The sequence below is a fragment of the Penaeus vannamei genome, chromosome 13, assembly GCF_042767895.1.
Source record: "Penaeus vannamei isolate JL-2024 chromosome 13, ASM4276789v1, whole genome shotgun sequence".
Classification (NCBI taxonomy): domain Eukaryota; kingdom Metazoa; phylum Arthropoda; class Malacostraca; order Decapoda; family Penaeidae; genus Penaeus; species Penaeus vannamei.
The window spans coordinates 37,843,323-37,858,322 of NC_091561.1; the positions used below are offsets into that span (position 1 = coordinate 37,843,323).

Consider the following 15,000-nt stretch of genomic DNA (forward strand, 5'->3'; position numbering starts at 1 on the left):
GGGATTTTCAAAATGGATAAACTTTCCACACTTGTTGGTCTAGTTTCCTCTCAAGCTTTCCTTGGACCTCATGGCTTCCGCTTGCAACGTCTCACTTCTACTGGTTACTTTGCAATGTCACGCTCTTATTTTTTAATATGCAACATCACACTTTTTTAATGTTTATCTTGCAACGTCACACTTTTGATCCTTTGAAACATCACTTTTTAAATGTTTACTTTGTAACTTTAATTAGTAATTATAATGTCTACTTTGCAACATCATGCTATTGATGTTTTCTTTGCAACGTCACACTTCTAATGTTTACTTGGAAACGTCACACTTTAATGTTTACTTTGCACCCCAGACTCCACGTGGTCGAGGCGGTTGAGTGGCTTGCGTGGCGAGTGTGAATGTGAAAGTGCGGGAGGCGCCGTTCGAACCCTGTGTTTTGGGGCTGTACCGGGCTCCGTCTCTGTCTGGGGGGGGGGGTTGTTCTTCCTTTTCTTGATTTTTTTCTTGTGAGTTTCTTTCGCCGTCTTCCTGCGTGTGGCTCTTTGTCTTTCTTTTTTGGTTTCTCTCTCTCTCTTTTCTCTCTTTCTTCTCTCTCTCTCTCTGTCTCTCTCTCTCTCTCTCTCTCTGTCTCTGTCTCTGTCTCTGTCTCTGTCTCTCTCTCTCTCTCTCTCTCGCTCTGTCTCTCGCTCTGTCTCTCTCTCTCTCTCTCTTTCTCTCTTTCTCTCACTCACTCACTCATTCTTTCCTCCCTTTCCAATCGCGCTCTTACAAATGTAAACATAAAATTTCGCCTTCCTTATCTTTATCGATTTTCTAAATGATTTACTCCCCCCCCCTCCCCTTTGCTCTCGACTGGACCTCTTTAGAGAATCGTCCCAAAGAATCGTCCCATGGAATTGTCCCATAGAATCGTCCCACTTACCGAGATACCGAGAGTTGATTTCCGGTTTAAATGACTAGTTGGCGATGGTACTTCCGGTGGGGATGGTACAGCTTCCGTGAGTGGGGGGGGGAGTAGGGGGGGGGTTATCAGTCATAGGGGGACTGGGGGGGTTGGAGGTTTTATAGGGGGCTTAAAGGGGGGAAGGGGGTTGATATTAGAGGGGAGGGGGAAGGGGGGATGATCTGGGGGGTGAGGGGGAGGTAGGGATGGGGTATCCAAATTCGGTATACGGTACAGTGGGGTAGGGGATGGGGGAGTAGGTTTGGGGGGGGGGGTAAAATGGTGGGAGGAAGGGGGGGGTAGGGAATAGGCGGCTTTGAGTGGGGGGGGGGCGAAGAGCGCAGGTAAAAGATTAAATCGGTGATGATTAGCCCGCATTAGAAAACAAATAGAAGACGGGATACATATCGTAGTATATATATATATATATATATATATATATATATATATATATATATATATATATATATATATATATATCTTTTTTTTTTTTTCTTCTTTTTTTTTTTTCTTCGATATCCCGTTCTTTTCATTATGATAAAAGAATTTAGCGTTTTATGTTTCTTTCAGTGAAGGCGAATCCATTCCTATAAAGAAAAGAAAAAGAAATAAAGAGAATGAGTAAAATGAGTGGAGAATAAGTAGAAATATTAGTAGAGGACAAGCAAAATCAGTTGAAAGAATGAGCAGGGAATGAGGGAAATGAGTGGAGAATAAGTAGAAATAGGACAAGAATAAGCAAAGTCAAAAGAAAAAATGAGTGGAGAATGAGAGTGAGAAGAATCGAATGTGGTTCCAAGAGACGGAAGAGGTAGACGAGGTAGTGGCTCAGTGGGGGGCAAGCGGAGACAGTGTGTGTGGGGGGGGGGGAGGGGGTAGATTCACGATTGAAAGAGGAGAAGAGAGAGGGAGGGAAGGGGGTCGCGGGTTGGAGGAAGGATTGGAAGGGACGGGGGAGGGAGGGGGTAGGGAGGCGAGGACGGTATGGAAGAATGGGGCATGGGGTTAGGGAGGGAGGGAGGCATGGGGTAGGGAGGCGAGGAAGGTATGGAAGAATGGGGCATGGGGTAGGGAGGGAGGGAGGGGATAGGGAGGCGAGGAAGGTATGGAAGAATGGGGGCATGGGGTAGGGAGGGAGGGAGGCACTTGGAGGTAGGGAGGCGAGGACGGAAGGTATGGAAGAATGGGGCATGGGGTAGGGAGGGAGGGGGCAGGGGATAGGGAGGCGAGGAAGGTATGGAAGAATGGGGCATGGGGTAGGGAGGGAGGGAGACATGGGGGAGGGAGGTGAGGAAGGTATGGAAGAACGGAGCAGGGGGTAGGGAGGGAGGGAGGGAGGGAGGCGATAAGCCTATGGAGACCTGATCCGGGAAGTGAAAATGGGAAAGGGAGTTAGCGCACTTGGAGGTTTTATTGTATCGGGCAAGGGCGGAAGTGGGGATCGGGGGCTTTGATTGATATGAGAGGCAGGCAGGAGGGCAGGCAGGCAGGTAGATAGGCAGGCAGGCAGGAATGAATGAATGAAGGAAGGTAGGCAGGTAGGCAAGAAGGCAGGCAGGAATGAATGAATGAAGGAAGGCAGGCAGGTAGGCAAGAAGGCAGGCAGGCAGGCAGTAAGGAAGGCAGGAAGGAAGGCGGGCAGGCAAGCAGGAAGGCAAGCAGGCAGACAGACAGACAGACAGACAGGCAGGCATTCAAAGAAGCAGTCGGGGACATAGACAGATACTTCAATACTTGTGTACATATACGTACATACGAATGCGCGAACTCACTTTTTGCTTCTATTTTATTCTTGATGTTTTGTATCTATTTATGAGAGAGAGAGAGAGAGAGAGAGAGAGAGAGAGAGAGAGAGAGAGAGAGAGAGAGAGAGAGAGAGAGAGAGAGAGAGAGAGAGAGAGAGAGAGAGAGAGAGAGAGAGAGAACAAAAGAAACAAGAAACAAAGGCACTCTTCGAACAGGTCACCCAAGGTCTCGTTAAACCGAGGTCAGGAGGGCGCAGATATTGTCTCCCGCACCTGGATGCTGTTGTGGTAAAGACCTTTTGAAGGATTTATCGGCTGATAGCGCGTGCTCAGGTCTTTTTTTTTTAAGAGGTAGGGGTCAATGGGGGAGGGGGGGAGAAGCAGGGTCACGTGGGGGGGGTCACGTTGGGGGGGGGGACGGGGTCACGTGGAGGGGAGAGGGTAATCTGTTTTTTATTTTTCTCACGTGTTGATTTGTTTGTTTGATTGTTGTGGTTTGTTGGTTGTTAGATTTATTCTCTATTTCTCTTTTTAGTTGTGTGTTTTATTGCACGATTTACGTTCATCACTATCATCGTCTTCTTGGGATTAGTGTTTATATTTGCCCGTTTCTCCCCTGGTTTATTTTCTTTTTATTCCTTTTTTATTCTTCCCTTTCCTATGTCTACCGTCTCCATCTTCCTCTTTTACAACTCTAACGGTGACGATCCAGAAGTGAAACTGCATAATATATCCAGTGCATGATATTGCTGTTGCTTGATCCTCCTGCACAGAGTAAACTAATCCCCCGCCGTGATTTGGTATTTTTGGTATTTAAGGACGACTCACAAAGAACGAAAAGGTAACCAAGGAATGAGATCCGCCTTTTACTGACAAGGGACTTGGGGACATCACGTGACACGGACACGGACGGCGGGAGATGATGACGTCGCGTTGATGATTTTGTGAAAGGAGGGAATCGGACACGGATGCTGTGACTGGAGGATGTCTTTGTGTTGACGTTTAAATGGGAAAAAAATAGTCGAGGTGTTCGAAGGCGTGCGTGGAGGTGAAGTAAAATGTCATGTATTGGTAAGATTTCTCTTGGTTGTGGAAAGGTATAGATTTATTAATAGATACGAGGGAGATTCGTGGATTCGCGGATTCGGACGACGGCTTCTTTAATGGCGCGTAAGTTTAATTAATATGTGCGCATACGTATGCAAATGAGTCGGGCTGCAGCCGTGTTAGGGGCCAAGGCGGCTGCACACTCCGACAAATAGTTGGAGAACAATATGTAAATTCTCGACCCACTGACACCCCCCCCCCTCTCCTTCCTCTACTACCCCCCCCCCCCATCCAAGCATCCGGGGCAAGGCCAGGGCAGGTCGCCGGGGTCAGATGTGTGGGAAGAAGGGGAGGGACGGGGTCACCCAGTGCGAGTGTCAAGTGTCACGTTTCAATCCGAGACTCCTGCGTGTAAGGTGATGTGGAGGGGAGGGGAGGGGGGGAAGGGGAGGGTTGGGTTGGGCAGGGTTGGGTTGGGCAAGTTAAGGTAGGATAGGGAAGGGTAAGGTAAGGTAAGATAGGATAGGGCAGGGTAGGGTAAGGTAAAGAAGGATAAGGTAAGGTAAGGTAAGGAAGCATAGGATAGGGCAGGGTAAGGTAGGATAGGGTAGGGCAGGGCAGGTTAGGGGTAGGTTTAGGGGAAAAGGTAAAGAAGGAAGTCAGGTAGGCAGGGGGCGGAAGGCAAGACAAGAGAAGAGAGGGGGGAAGGGAAGGAGGGAGTGGACGGAAGAGACGGAGGGAACAGGATAAGGGTGAAGAGTGTTGAGGGACGGGAGTGTCGCGTAACATGAGGTAGGGATACCGCGAGGGAGACGCTGATGGCCGCTAATGTGTTTGTTAAGAGCCTGGACGATGTTTGTGCGCGAGGAGGGGAAGGAGGCGAGGGAATATCTGGGGGTTACCTTGGGGGAGGGGTAGATCCCTTTGAGCAGGGGCTGGTAGGGGGGCGTTATCCTCGTAGGTGTTGGGGTGGAGCTTTTCTTCTTGTTTTTAGGTGTTTATTTATTTTTTTGGGGGGGAGGTTGTTTTCTCCTTGTTTGATTTCTTGTTGTGGGAGGTTTTTGCTTCTCTCTGTTTTATTTCGTGTTATATGTGCGTCTCGAATTATTTTCTTCCCTTTTCTCTTTGCATTTCGTATCTCCTCGATTTAGAGGATTTCTAATGCTCTTTTTTTGCTCTCTGTGTTATTTATGCGTGGGCCTAAGAACGTCTTTTGAAAGGGCGATGGTATTTTCCGAGGGTTGGCGGATGACGGAGGGGGGGGGGGTATTTGAAGTGTTGGGTTTAGTTCAGGTACAAAAAAACACGCTGGGGATACTTGTAAACGGTCACAAATTTGTTTGTTGGTCTGTTTGCTTACTTATCTGCCCGTCTGCCTACCTGACTGCCTGCCTGCCTGCCTGCTCGTTTGCCAACCTGCCTGCCTGCCCACCGCGAGAGGAAGTCATTAAGGCAGGCACACTTCCATAGGGGGTAGGGTGTCGGGAGGGGGAGGGTGGTGGGATTCGAACAGCTGTTTTGCTCCCGACAAACAGCTGACCCGCGGTCGATTCTCCTCCCTCCCTTCCCTCCCCTCCCCTCCCACTCGCCTCCTTTATCCCACTCCCCCCTTCCCTTCTCCTCCTCCTCCTTTCCCTTCCCTTCCCTTCCCCTCCCCTCCCCTCCCCCTCCCCTCCCCTCCCCTCCCTTCCCTTCCCTTCCCCGCTCGTCTCCTTTATCCTACATCCCCCTTCCCTTTTCCTCCCCCTCCTTCCCATCCCATCCTCTCCTTTCCCCTTCCCTCCCCTTCCCTCCCCTCCCACCCCCTCCCATCCTATCCCCTCTTCTTCCCCTCCCTTTCCCTCCCCCTTCCCCCGTCACTGCATCTCTTTCCCCCCCGACGAAATATCGACCCCCGTATCCCACGAGAAATCTCACGCGTCCTCGCAGGATATTGATTTCCGGCGGGGTGGGGTGGGGGGCGAGAGGGAGGGGAAGGGGGAGGATGGGGAGGGGGGGGGTTGTGGATGAAAGAGATTGATATGGATTGATATTGATTGTCGTTAAAGGACGTGGGTTGGGTTGCGTGGGCGGAGGAGGGGGGGGGGGAGGTGTCGACGGTGGTACTCTTCGTGTCTGGTGTGTGACGGGGAAGTTTAAAAGGTTGGTCTGGGGGGTGGGGGATGTCCTATTATTATTATTGTTGTTGTTGTTGTTGTTGTTGTTGTAGTTGTTGTTGTCAATGTTATCATCATCTTCATTAATAGTAGTATTGTTGCTGTTATCAGTATTATTATTCTATTAATGTTATTAATTTTATCTATATTGCTGCACTGTTAGTAACATTATTGTTATTGTTGTTATTTATATTATTTTATAATATGATTACGATTAAAATGGTCATAACAGTAATAATGATAGTAATAATAGTAATAAAGATAAATGATGGTGACTGTCGTTGTTATTATTATTATTGTTGTTGTTACTGTTATTGTTAGTAGTAATACTATTACTGTTACTACTATTACTACTACTATTATTATTGTTATTACTATTACTACTACTACTGTTATTAGTATCATCATCATCATTACTATAATTACTACTACATCATCCTCTTACTCTTATTCACCATCGACAATAATTACCGAATTCATTGCCATTTTTAATGAACACTGATGTGCGTGTTATTTTTAGCGCTTATTAGTGTGCGTGTGTCTGTCTGTTAGCGAGAAGAAGTTGTTCACCCTGATCTCACACTTCCCCCTTCCCCTCCCTGGCCCCCTCCCCCTTGGTCCAGTTCCCCCATTTGCCCCTTCTCCACTCCTCCTCCATTGGCCCAATTCACTACCCCTTTCCCCCTTCCCTTTCCCCTTCCTTCTTCTCTTCTCCTCCTCCTTTTCCCCTTTCTCATTCCTCCTCCATTTGCCTCTTCCCTTTCCCCTTCCCCCTTCCTCCTTCCCCTCTCCCCCTTCCCCCCTTTGCTGCCCATTCCCTCCCTCTCCCTTCCCTCTCCTCCACTCCTCTCCCCTTCTCTCCCTCCCCCCTTCCCCCTTCCCCTCTCCTCATTCCTCCCCCATTTTCCACTTCCCTTTCCCCGTTCCCCCAGTTCCCCCAAGGCCAACAGGGTGGCGATGAAGTAAAATGACATAAGAGTGACAGGAATTTCGAGTTGTTTCGCCGTGACACCTGCATGCTCTCAGGAGGAGAAACGACAGGCTTGTGTGTTATTTTCTTCCCCCGTTTTTTTCTGTGGTTAAATTGTTTAATGTTTTTTTTTGGGGGGGAGGGAGGCGTTTGATAGGTCTACGAATCGAAATAGCGAATACACACGTGAGTACATGGTCGTTCACACGTACATACATGTGTATTTTGGGAAAAGAGAGAGTGAGAGTGAGAGTGAGAGTGAGAGAGAAGGAGAGAGAGAGAGAGAGAGAGAGAGAGAGAGAGAGAGAGAGAGAGGGAGAGAGAGAGAGAGAGAAGGGGGGTGGGGGTGCAGTCAAGTATATTTAAAGGGACGACGGGTGTTTTTTGTTGTTTTATCGATTGTCGTTGAGCGTCCCAGCTGTTCCCTGGCTTGCTTCCTCGGTGGCATGTGCTTGCGGTTCAGCACCCGTACACTTTCGTTTCCTCTTTCTATTTCTATTTCTCTTTCTCTTTTCCCCTTTTCATTTTCTCTTTTCCCTTCTATTTCCTGTTCTCTTCTTCCCTTACCCTCTCTTTTTCTCTTTTTTCTCATTGTTTCCTTTTTCTTTCTTTTTTTCTTTTCCCTTCTGTTTCTGTTTCTCTTTTCCAACGTTCTCCTTCTCCTTTATGCTTTCCTTTCGCTGTCCTCTTATTTTTTCCTCTTCCCTTTTCCTACTTCTTCCCATTCCCTTAGTTCATCCCCCCCTTTCTGCTTCCCCTTCTCCTTCTCCTCCTTCCCCTTCTTCTCTTCCTTCCCTTTCTCCCCTCCTCTCCCCTCCCCTCCCCCACCTCCTCCACTCCACCCTAACACGCGCCTTCAAAAAGAAAAAAGAAAAAAATCCGTCTTATCTCTATACTTCCTTGGCGTGTCGTTTGAAATTGTCTCACGGTGATAGAGGCATCTTCTATGTCATGTTCCTGTCATGTGATATGTAAATTGTAACCACGACAAATTATATAGGTTGTATTTTGTTGAGTAGGCCTATGTGGGACTGGCTCTTCGTAACAGATATATTTTTGTTGTTTTTCAATACTACTACTACTACTACTACTACTACTACTACTACTACTACTACTACTACTACTACTACTACTACTACTACTACTACTACTACTACTACTACTACTACTACTACTATACCACCACCACCACCACCACTACTACTACTACTCTTACTACTACTACTGTTACTACTACTACTACAATACTACTGCTGTGTTTGTCAGAGAACGACACATCTGCCATTACAAATTGAGGCTTCAGGGACATAACTAATTCGAGAGACATCTTTTATGGTCGTTTCTGTATTATTTTTTTTCTTTCATTTTTAAAACTTGCTTTGTAACTAGAAAGTGTCGATTGTGTGTGAATTTAATAGGAGTGTGCTTGCATTTTCAGTTCAATGATAGAGTATAACCTCTTTCCTGTCACCGCCGCTGGTCATGTCTGTGCCTATTTCGAAAGCCTAGTTTTTCTTCTATTTTTTCTTCACCATCTTCTTTTCTTCTTTCTTTCTTCTTCTTCTGCTTTTGTTTTTTTATATGTATGTGATTATTATTTTTTATTCTTATTTGGATTATAGCCTCTATCGTTCTATTTTTTTATTATTGCTATGTATCATTGTATTATTGGTATTGCTATTTATAGTTGTATTATTATTATTATTATTATTAATATTATTATTATTATTATTATTATTATTGTCAATATCCGTTGTATTATTATAATTATTGTCAATTTTAGTTGTAATATTATTATTATTGTCAATTTTTGTTGTAATATTATTATTGTCAATTTTCGTTGTATTATTAACATTTTTATTTATCGTTCCACTGTTATTGTTAAAACACCATTGTATTATTATTATTGTTGCTGTTGTTTTTTATACATTTTTCATATCACGTCCATGATTCATATGAAGTTGTTCTGCCAGCCCTCGTTTCCGCTCCGGGCTGTGGCTTTGGCGCGGGTACGACGGCCCAAGCGGGTATTGTCGATATCGACTTGGGGTGGGGTGGGGGGGTGGGGGGTATTGGTAGCAGCTGGTCGGTCGGTCGGTCGGTCGGTCGCTACACTAGTTGATGCTGGGACCTTTAATCTTTGTATGTCTTTGTTTGCCTGTCTCTCTTTTTCTTTGTTTGTTTGTTTGTGTGTGTGTGTGTGTGTGTGTGTGTGTGTGTGTGTGTGTGTGTGTGTGTCTCCTTTTTCTACCTTTTCTGTTAATCGTCATTTCTCCTCCTACTCTTTATCTTTATCATTACTATTTTTTCTTGACTTTTTTGCCTTACTCTCCTTTTGTAGTAACGCTGCAAAATCTGGATATATCTCTAATGGTTTTATGATGTTCTTTGTAATTGGATTTTCGGAGGGCAAAAGAAGTACAGATTGCACTCAGAGAAAACGGATGTTGCCCAAAAATGTCTCTTAATTGCATTTCGCTTCTGTCATGTCATTGCGAGGTTTGCCTGAGTGCATGATTTTATTGGGGGTTCGATGTCATGCGAGACCTGTCATGAGATTCGGGTTTGGGTGCGATTAGGGAACTGGCTGAAACTGCACGGGTTGTCATGGCGGAACTCGCGGGAGAAAATGGGAGAAGGAGAATGGCAGAGATGCTGGATTTTTATTTTTTGGTTTGATTTTATTTTTTATCTTATTTTTTGACAATGTCGTGTTTTTACATCACATTTCCCGTCCTTTAGGAGATCGTGGGAGTATATGGAGGCTTGTGTACGTCCATTTTTATCTATTGATTTCCACACACCATGGGCACCGTCGCGAGATTTAGGCCTATGATGCAAGACCGGCTGATCGTATCGCATGGCCAGGTGTAGGCCCGTGCCGAGTGTGTAATTAGCGCAGGTGGAGGCTGGGAAGGAGATTGTGATGGGGGGGAGGGGAGGGGGAGAGGGGGTGGGAGGGGAGTGGGAGAGGGAGGAGGGAGAAGGGAGGAGAGGGGAAAGGGGGTGGATAGACGATGGAGGATGGAAGGGGAAGGGAAAGGAGTGGAGGAGGATGGAGAAGGAAGGAGCGAGAAAAAGAGAGGGGGGCAAGGAGAGGAGGAAAAGAAAGAGAAAGAGCGAGACATATGATAAAAAAAAGAAAGAAAGAGAGCGTCAATCGCCAATAAGTCCCTTCCGCCTGTCATCGAAGCGCGTGACCTGCTTCGAATCGGCGACACTAGCTATTGATTCCTAATTCCTTATTCGGACAGACGCTTTTGTGCGAATATCGGGATCGAAGTCGTGTTTACTGTTTACTACCCGAAGGTGTCTCGCTCGGCCGACGTGGGATAGTGGGTGGGGAAAAGAGGGGAAAAGAGGGGGGTTAAGGGAGGGAGTGGGAGACGGAGGGTAAGGGAGGAGAAGGAGAGAGAAGGGGGGAAGAAGGAAGGAAGGGAAACGGAAACGGAGGGAGGTGGAGGGAAAAGAAGGGGAGAGCGAGACACAGAGAGAGAGAGAGAAGAGAAGAATTAGAGGGAAATTGTACGAAGAGTGGGAAAATAGAGGACGCAGGGATGATCTGTCACTCTTATTGATGGTAATTGGGACCCTAGTGAGGGGGAAGGGTTATTTAGCTCCAGGTTCGGTGATCGAGGCAGTTAGCGCGGGCTGCAAGCTGTTCTGGAAGTGATTATGGAAACTATAAATGTAATGGAATAAACAAATGTATACGAACAGGTAGATTGTTTTTTTTTTTTTTTTTTTTTTGGGGGGGGGATTAGAGGAAAAAATAATGGTTATAATAAGTAGATGTGAGTGGAAATGTTATCAGAGGTATGGTGAAATATTGAGTAATTTTAATGTATTTTCTCTCGTAAGTTTAAATGATTGCGGGGTTAAAGGTACAGATTAGGTTACGCTTAAAAAAAAACATCTCACTTGATTTAATATCGATGTTATTTACCTTAACCTGAAATTCAGTGGAAACCGTTAGGGCTCATACATTTTTTCCGCATAATTTCCTCGACCTGAATAAGAACCGAACTTGGCTGAGAAATTGCATCTTACTTGTTATTGGTGAGATAATAGAAGTACACTCGCCTTCAAAAAAAAATCCGTTTTCTTTTGTTTTTTCCTTTTTCGCGCGCTTTTTGTTCGGATTTAAGGATTCCGTTCGAACACCAAGACGGTAAGTTAAATTAGGTTTAGATGCCCTTCCAATATTTAAAGAAAAGACGATGGATAAAATTGAAGGGATTTGCTTCGTGTTCGCGGAAAATATACTTGTTAATTGTGAAGGGAGGAAACTCGTTTTTCTTCACCTCCTTCGCTGCGGGTCTCGGGGTCTGGGGTCTTAGGCGCCGTCAGATTTTACAACACGTTTTCCCTCAGTTCTCAGTAACATGAACTTTGCACATTCCCCTTTGTTTTATATTTATATTTATTTGTTTAGCGAGAAAATGTTATAGAAAAAAAATGTCTTGGGAGGTGTTAAATGGTTGTGACGAAGTTAAGAATGACGGTTGGCTGGTCTGAATGGGTAGAGTTGTGCGACAGATTTTTTTTTAGGTCCAAGAAAAGGTTCTCGACTAAGTTGTGACGGTCACGTGGCCGGGGATGGCGAGGTTAGGTCCACTACCCGCTGGTATGGTGTTCTTGTATTTATTTCTCATTTCTTCTCTTTCTTCTCTTTCTTCTCTCTCTCTCTCTCTCTCTCTCTTTCTTCTCTCTCTCTCTCTCTCTCTCTCTCTCTCTCTCTCTCTCTCTCTATCTATCTCTCTATCTATCTATCTACCTCCCTTACTCCCTCCCTCCCTCCCTCCCTCCCTCTTTCTCTTTCTCTTTCTCTCCCTCTCTCTCTCTCCTCCTCTCCCCCTCTCTCATTAGTGTTATCTTTAAAGGAGGAGAGATCAGGAAGATTGTTCTTTTGTGTTATTCTTATCCTTACTTAATCCGAATCTTAATATTTGGCATTATGAAACAAGTCTATGAGAACAATCTATATTCGCATGACAAGTCTCCCAGACCGCTGCCGCAGCTCTGGCAGCCGGCGAACCGAGTAATTGGTTTAGCGACATATCATTCAGGCGTTGAACCTCACCCTTATCTGGCAGCCGGCTCCCTTCCCCCAACACGACCTCCCCCACCCCCCTCATACCCCTTTATTTGTCCCCCCCTCCCTCCCTCCTCATTTGCCCCCTCCCCTCACCCCCGCCTTCCCTTCCTCAACTCCCTTGATTCTACATACTTCTTTATTCATGATGTTTTACTTGTCTCCTCCCTTTCTCTTACTCCCTTTACCCTCCGTATCTACGTACTCCCTATACCCTTTCCCTCCGCTCACTCTCCTTACCCTCTTTCACCACGCACTCCCTTTACCCTCCCTTTCCTTACACACAATTCGCTCTTCCTTGCCTAATACACACCCTTTACCCCTCCCTCCCCTCAACTCCCTTATGTAATCCCCGCCCTTCTGCGCCCTGCCCTTGCCGTCCTTCAAAACAGGGTGATTACGGCTAGATTAGCAGTTCGATGGTATAGGGTGGCGACGGTTGTTTGTCTGTTAATAATTGCTGTTCGTGCGTTCGTATGTTGTCGTGACATATGGAGGATTATTGTTATTGTTATAATTATTGTTGTTGTTATTATAATTATTGTTGTTGTTATTATTATTGTGTTGTTGTTATTGCTATTGATATTGTTGCCATTGTCATTTTTATTATTATTATTATTATTATTATTGTTGTTACTACTATCATCATTACTATTGTCCTTGCTTTGATATTATAATCTTACATAAGACCGCCATCATCTCTCTCTCTCTCTCTCTCTCTCTCTCTCTCTCTCTCTCTCTCTCTCTCTCTCTCTCTCTCTCTCTCTCTCTCTCTCTCTCTCTCTCTCTCCCTTTCTCACTCTCTCTCCTCCTTTTATCTCTCTCTCTCTCCCTCCCTTTATCTCTCTCTCTCTCTCCCTCCCTCCCTTTCTCTCTCTCTCCCTCCCTTTATCTCTCTCTCTCTCTCCCTCTCTCCCTCCCTCCCTCCCTCCCTCTCTCCCTCTCTCTCTTTCTTTTTCTTTCTTTCTTCTTATCTTGACTTCGTTTTCTCCATCATCCGTGTAATGTGCATCACGTGATCACCCAACACGGGAAGAAATGCCGCCGGTCGATAAACAAGACGAGCATACAGAGGTCTCCGTACTCTGTGACTTGCTGGCGAGGGCAATGACCTGACTAGAAAACGCTGGGATTTTTGGTTTTGTTGTAGTTGTTGTTGGTGTTGTTGTTGTTGTTGTTGTGTGTGTGTGTGTGTGTGTGTGTGTGTGTGTGTGTGTGTGTGTGTGTGTGTGTGTGTGTGTGTGTGCGTGCGTGCGTGCGTGCGTGCATGTGTGTTTGTGTGTGTGTGTGTGTGTGTGTGTTGGTGTGTTTGCTTGCTTTTGTTTGTGTGTGTTTGTGTGTTTTTTGTGTGTATTAATGTATATTTACATTGCAAGTTTATGTCATTTATGAATATGTTGAACTCATATATTTTTTTCTTTTCTATTTTCAGGAGACAGCCAATCATGTGTACCTTGTTATGGAGGTGAGTAAAGAAGCATTTTTTTGTGACATTGAAAGTGGGGAGATAACTTAAACGTCACCGTCTGTTATCTGAAGTATATATGTTTATGCAACGCGCTCAAGCATACACACACACACACACACACACACACACACACACACACACACACACACACACACACACACACACACACACTCTCTCTCTCTCTCTCTCTCTCTCTCTCTCTCTCTCTCTCTATCTCTCTCTGTCTCTCTCTCTCTCTCCCTCTCTCTCTCACCCACTCTCCCACCCAGCTACCCACCTGCATACATAAAAAACCTGAACATATTACAAACCACACTCATAAAGAGCGAATAATAAAAATGCCATTTTTCAAATAATAAGAGTGACCTCATTTGACCTGACAAGAATAGAAGGCGGTCTTCCGTAGCACATTGGATTACGACATTTGGAAATTTCCCAGGTCCACTTGTGACCTCGGTTGACCTTTTGGCAGTTGTGGTTAGCCTTTTCTTTTCGTTTTTCTGTTTCCTTGTTTCACCTTAAGTGCATACTCCTTCTCTTCCTCTTTTTTATTTCCCCTCCCCGTCCTCCTCACTCTCTCCCTCCTCCTCTTTTTACTCCTACTCCTTCCCTCCCCCTCCTTTTCTACTTCCTCCTCCTCCTCTTCTTACTCCTACTCCTCTCCTCCTCCTCCTCCTCCTCTTCTTACTCCTACTCCTCTCCTCCTCCTCCTCACCCTCTTCCTCCTCCTCCTCCTCTCTTCTTACTCCTACTCCTTCCTTCCTCCTACTCCTCTTCTTACTCCTACTCCTCCCCTCTTCCTCCTCCTCCTCCACCTCGTTCTCCTCCTCCTTCCCTTCCTCTTCTTCTTACTCCTACTCCTTCCTTCCCCCTCTTCTATTTCCTCCTCCTCCTCCCCCTCCTCCTCTTCTTTTTCCGCCTCCCCTTCATCCTCCTCTTCCTCTTCTTATCCCTATTCCTCCCCTCCCCCTTCTCCTCTTTTTCTTTCTCCTCCTCTTCCTGCTCTTTTCACACCCTCCTTTTTCTCGCCTCTCCTCGACCAGTCCCAGATGTCGTTGCAAATATCACCTTGGCCGCGTTCGCATTGGGAACTGCGGGATAAGAAGCTTTTATCTTATTTTTCACTCTCTATTCATAGTCTTTGATTGTTTAGTGCGTTTCCTGTTTTTTTATTGTTTTCGTGTCCTTTATCCGTTCTTCGTATGGTCGTACGCACGCACGCACTCACGCACACGCGCATATACACACACACATACGCGCGCGTACACACACACACACACACACACACACACACACACACACACACACACACACACACACACACACACACACACACACACACACACACACACACTCATCCTTGCTCTTTCTCTTACACTCGTTGTCAGTGTCACCTCTCTCTCTCTTTCTCTCTCTCTCTCTCTCTCTCTCTCTCTCTCTCTCTCTCTCTCTCTCTCTCTCTCTCTCTCTCTCTCTCTCTCTCTCTCTCTCTCTCTCTCTCTCTCTCTCTCTCTCTCTCTCTCTCTCTCTCTCACTCTCTCTCTCTCTCTCTGTCTCTCTGTCTCTCTCTCTGTCTCTCTCT

At 45.9% G+C, this 15,000-nt stretch overlaps 1 protein-coding gene across 4 annotated transcripts in view; it reads left to right on the forward strand.

Annotated features, from left to right (window-relative positions):
- The window catches only part of Atg1 (serine/threonine-protein kinase unc-51-like protein Atg1), a 299,200-nt gene that overhangs the window by 239,952 nt on the left and 44,248 nt on the right, over positions 1-15,000 (forward strand). For all 4 annotated transcript variants that reach the window (XM_070129216.1, XM_070129217.1, XM_070129214.1 and 1 more), the window contains one exon: positions 13,383-13,415. In XM_070129216.1, the coding sequence (XP_069985317.1) occupies positions 13,383-13,415 (33 nt within the window). The remainder of the gene's footprint in view (positions 1-13,382; positions 13,416-15,000) is intronic.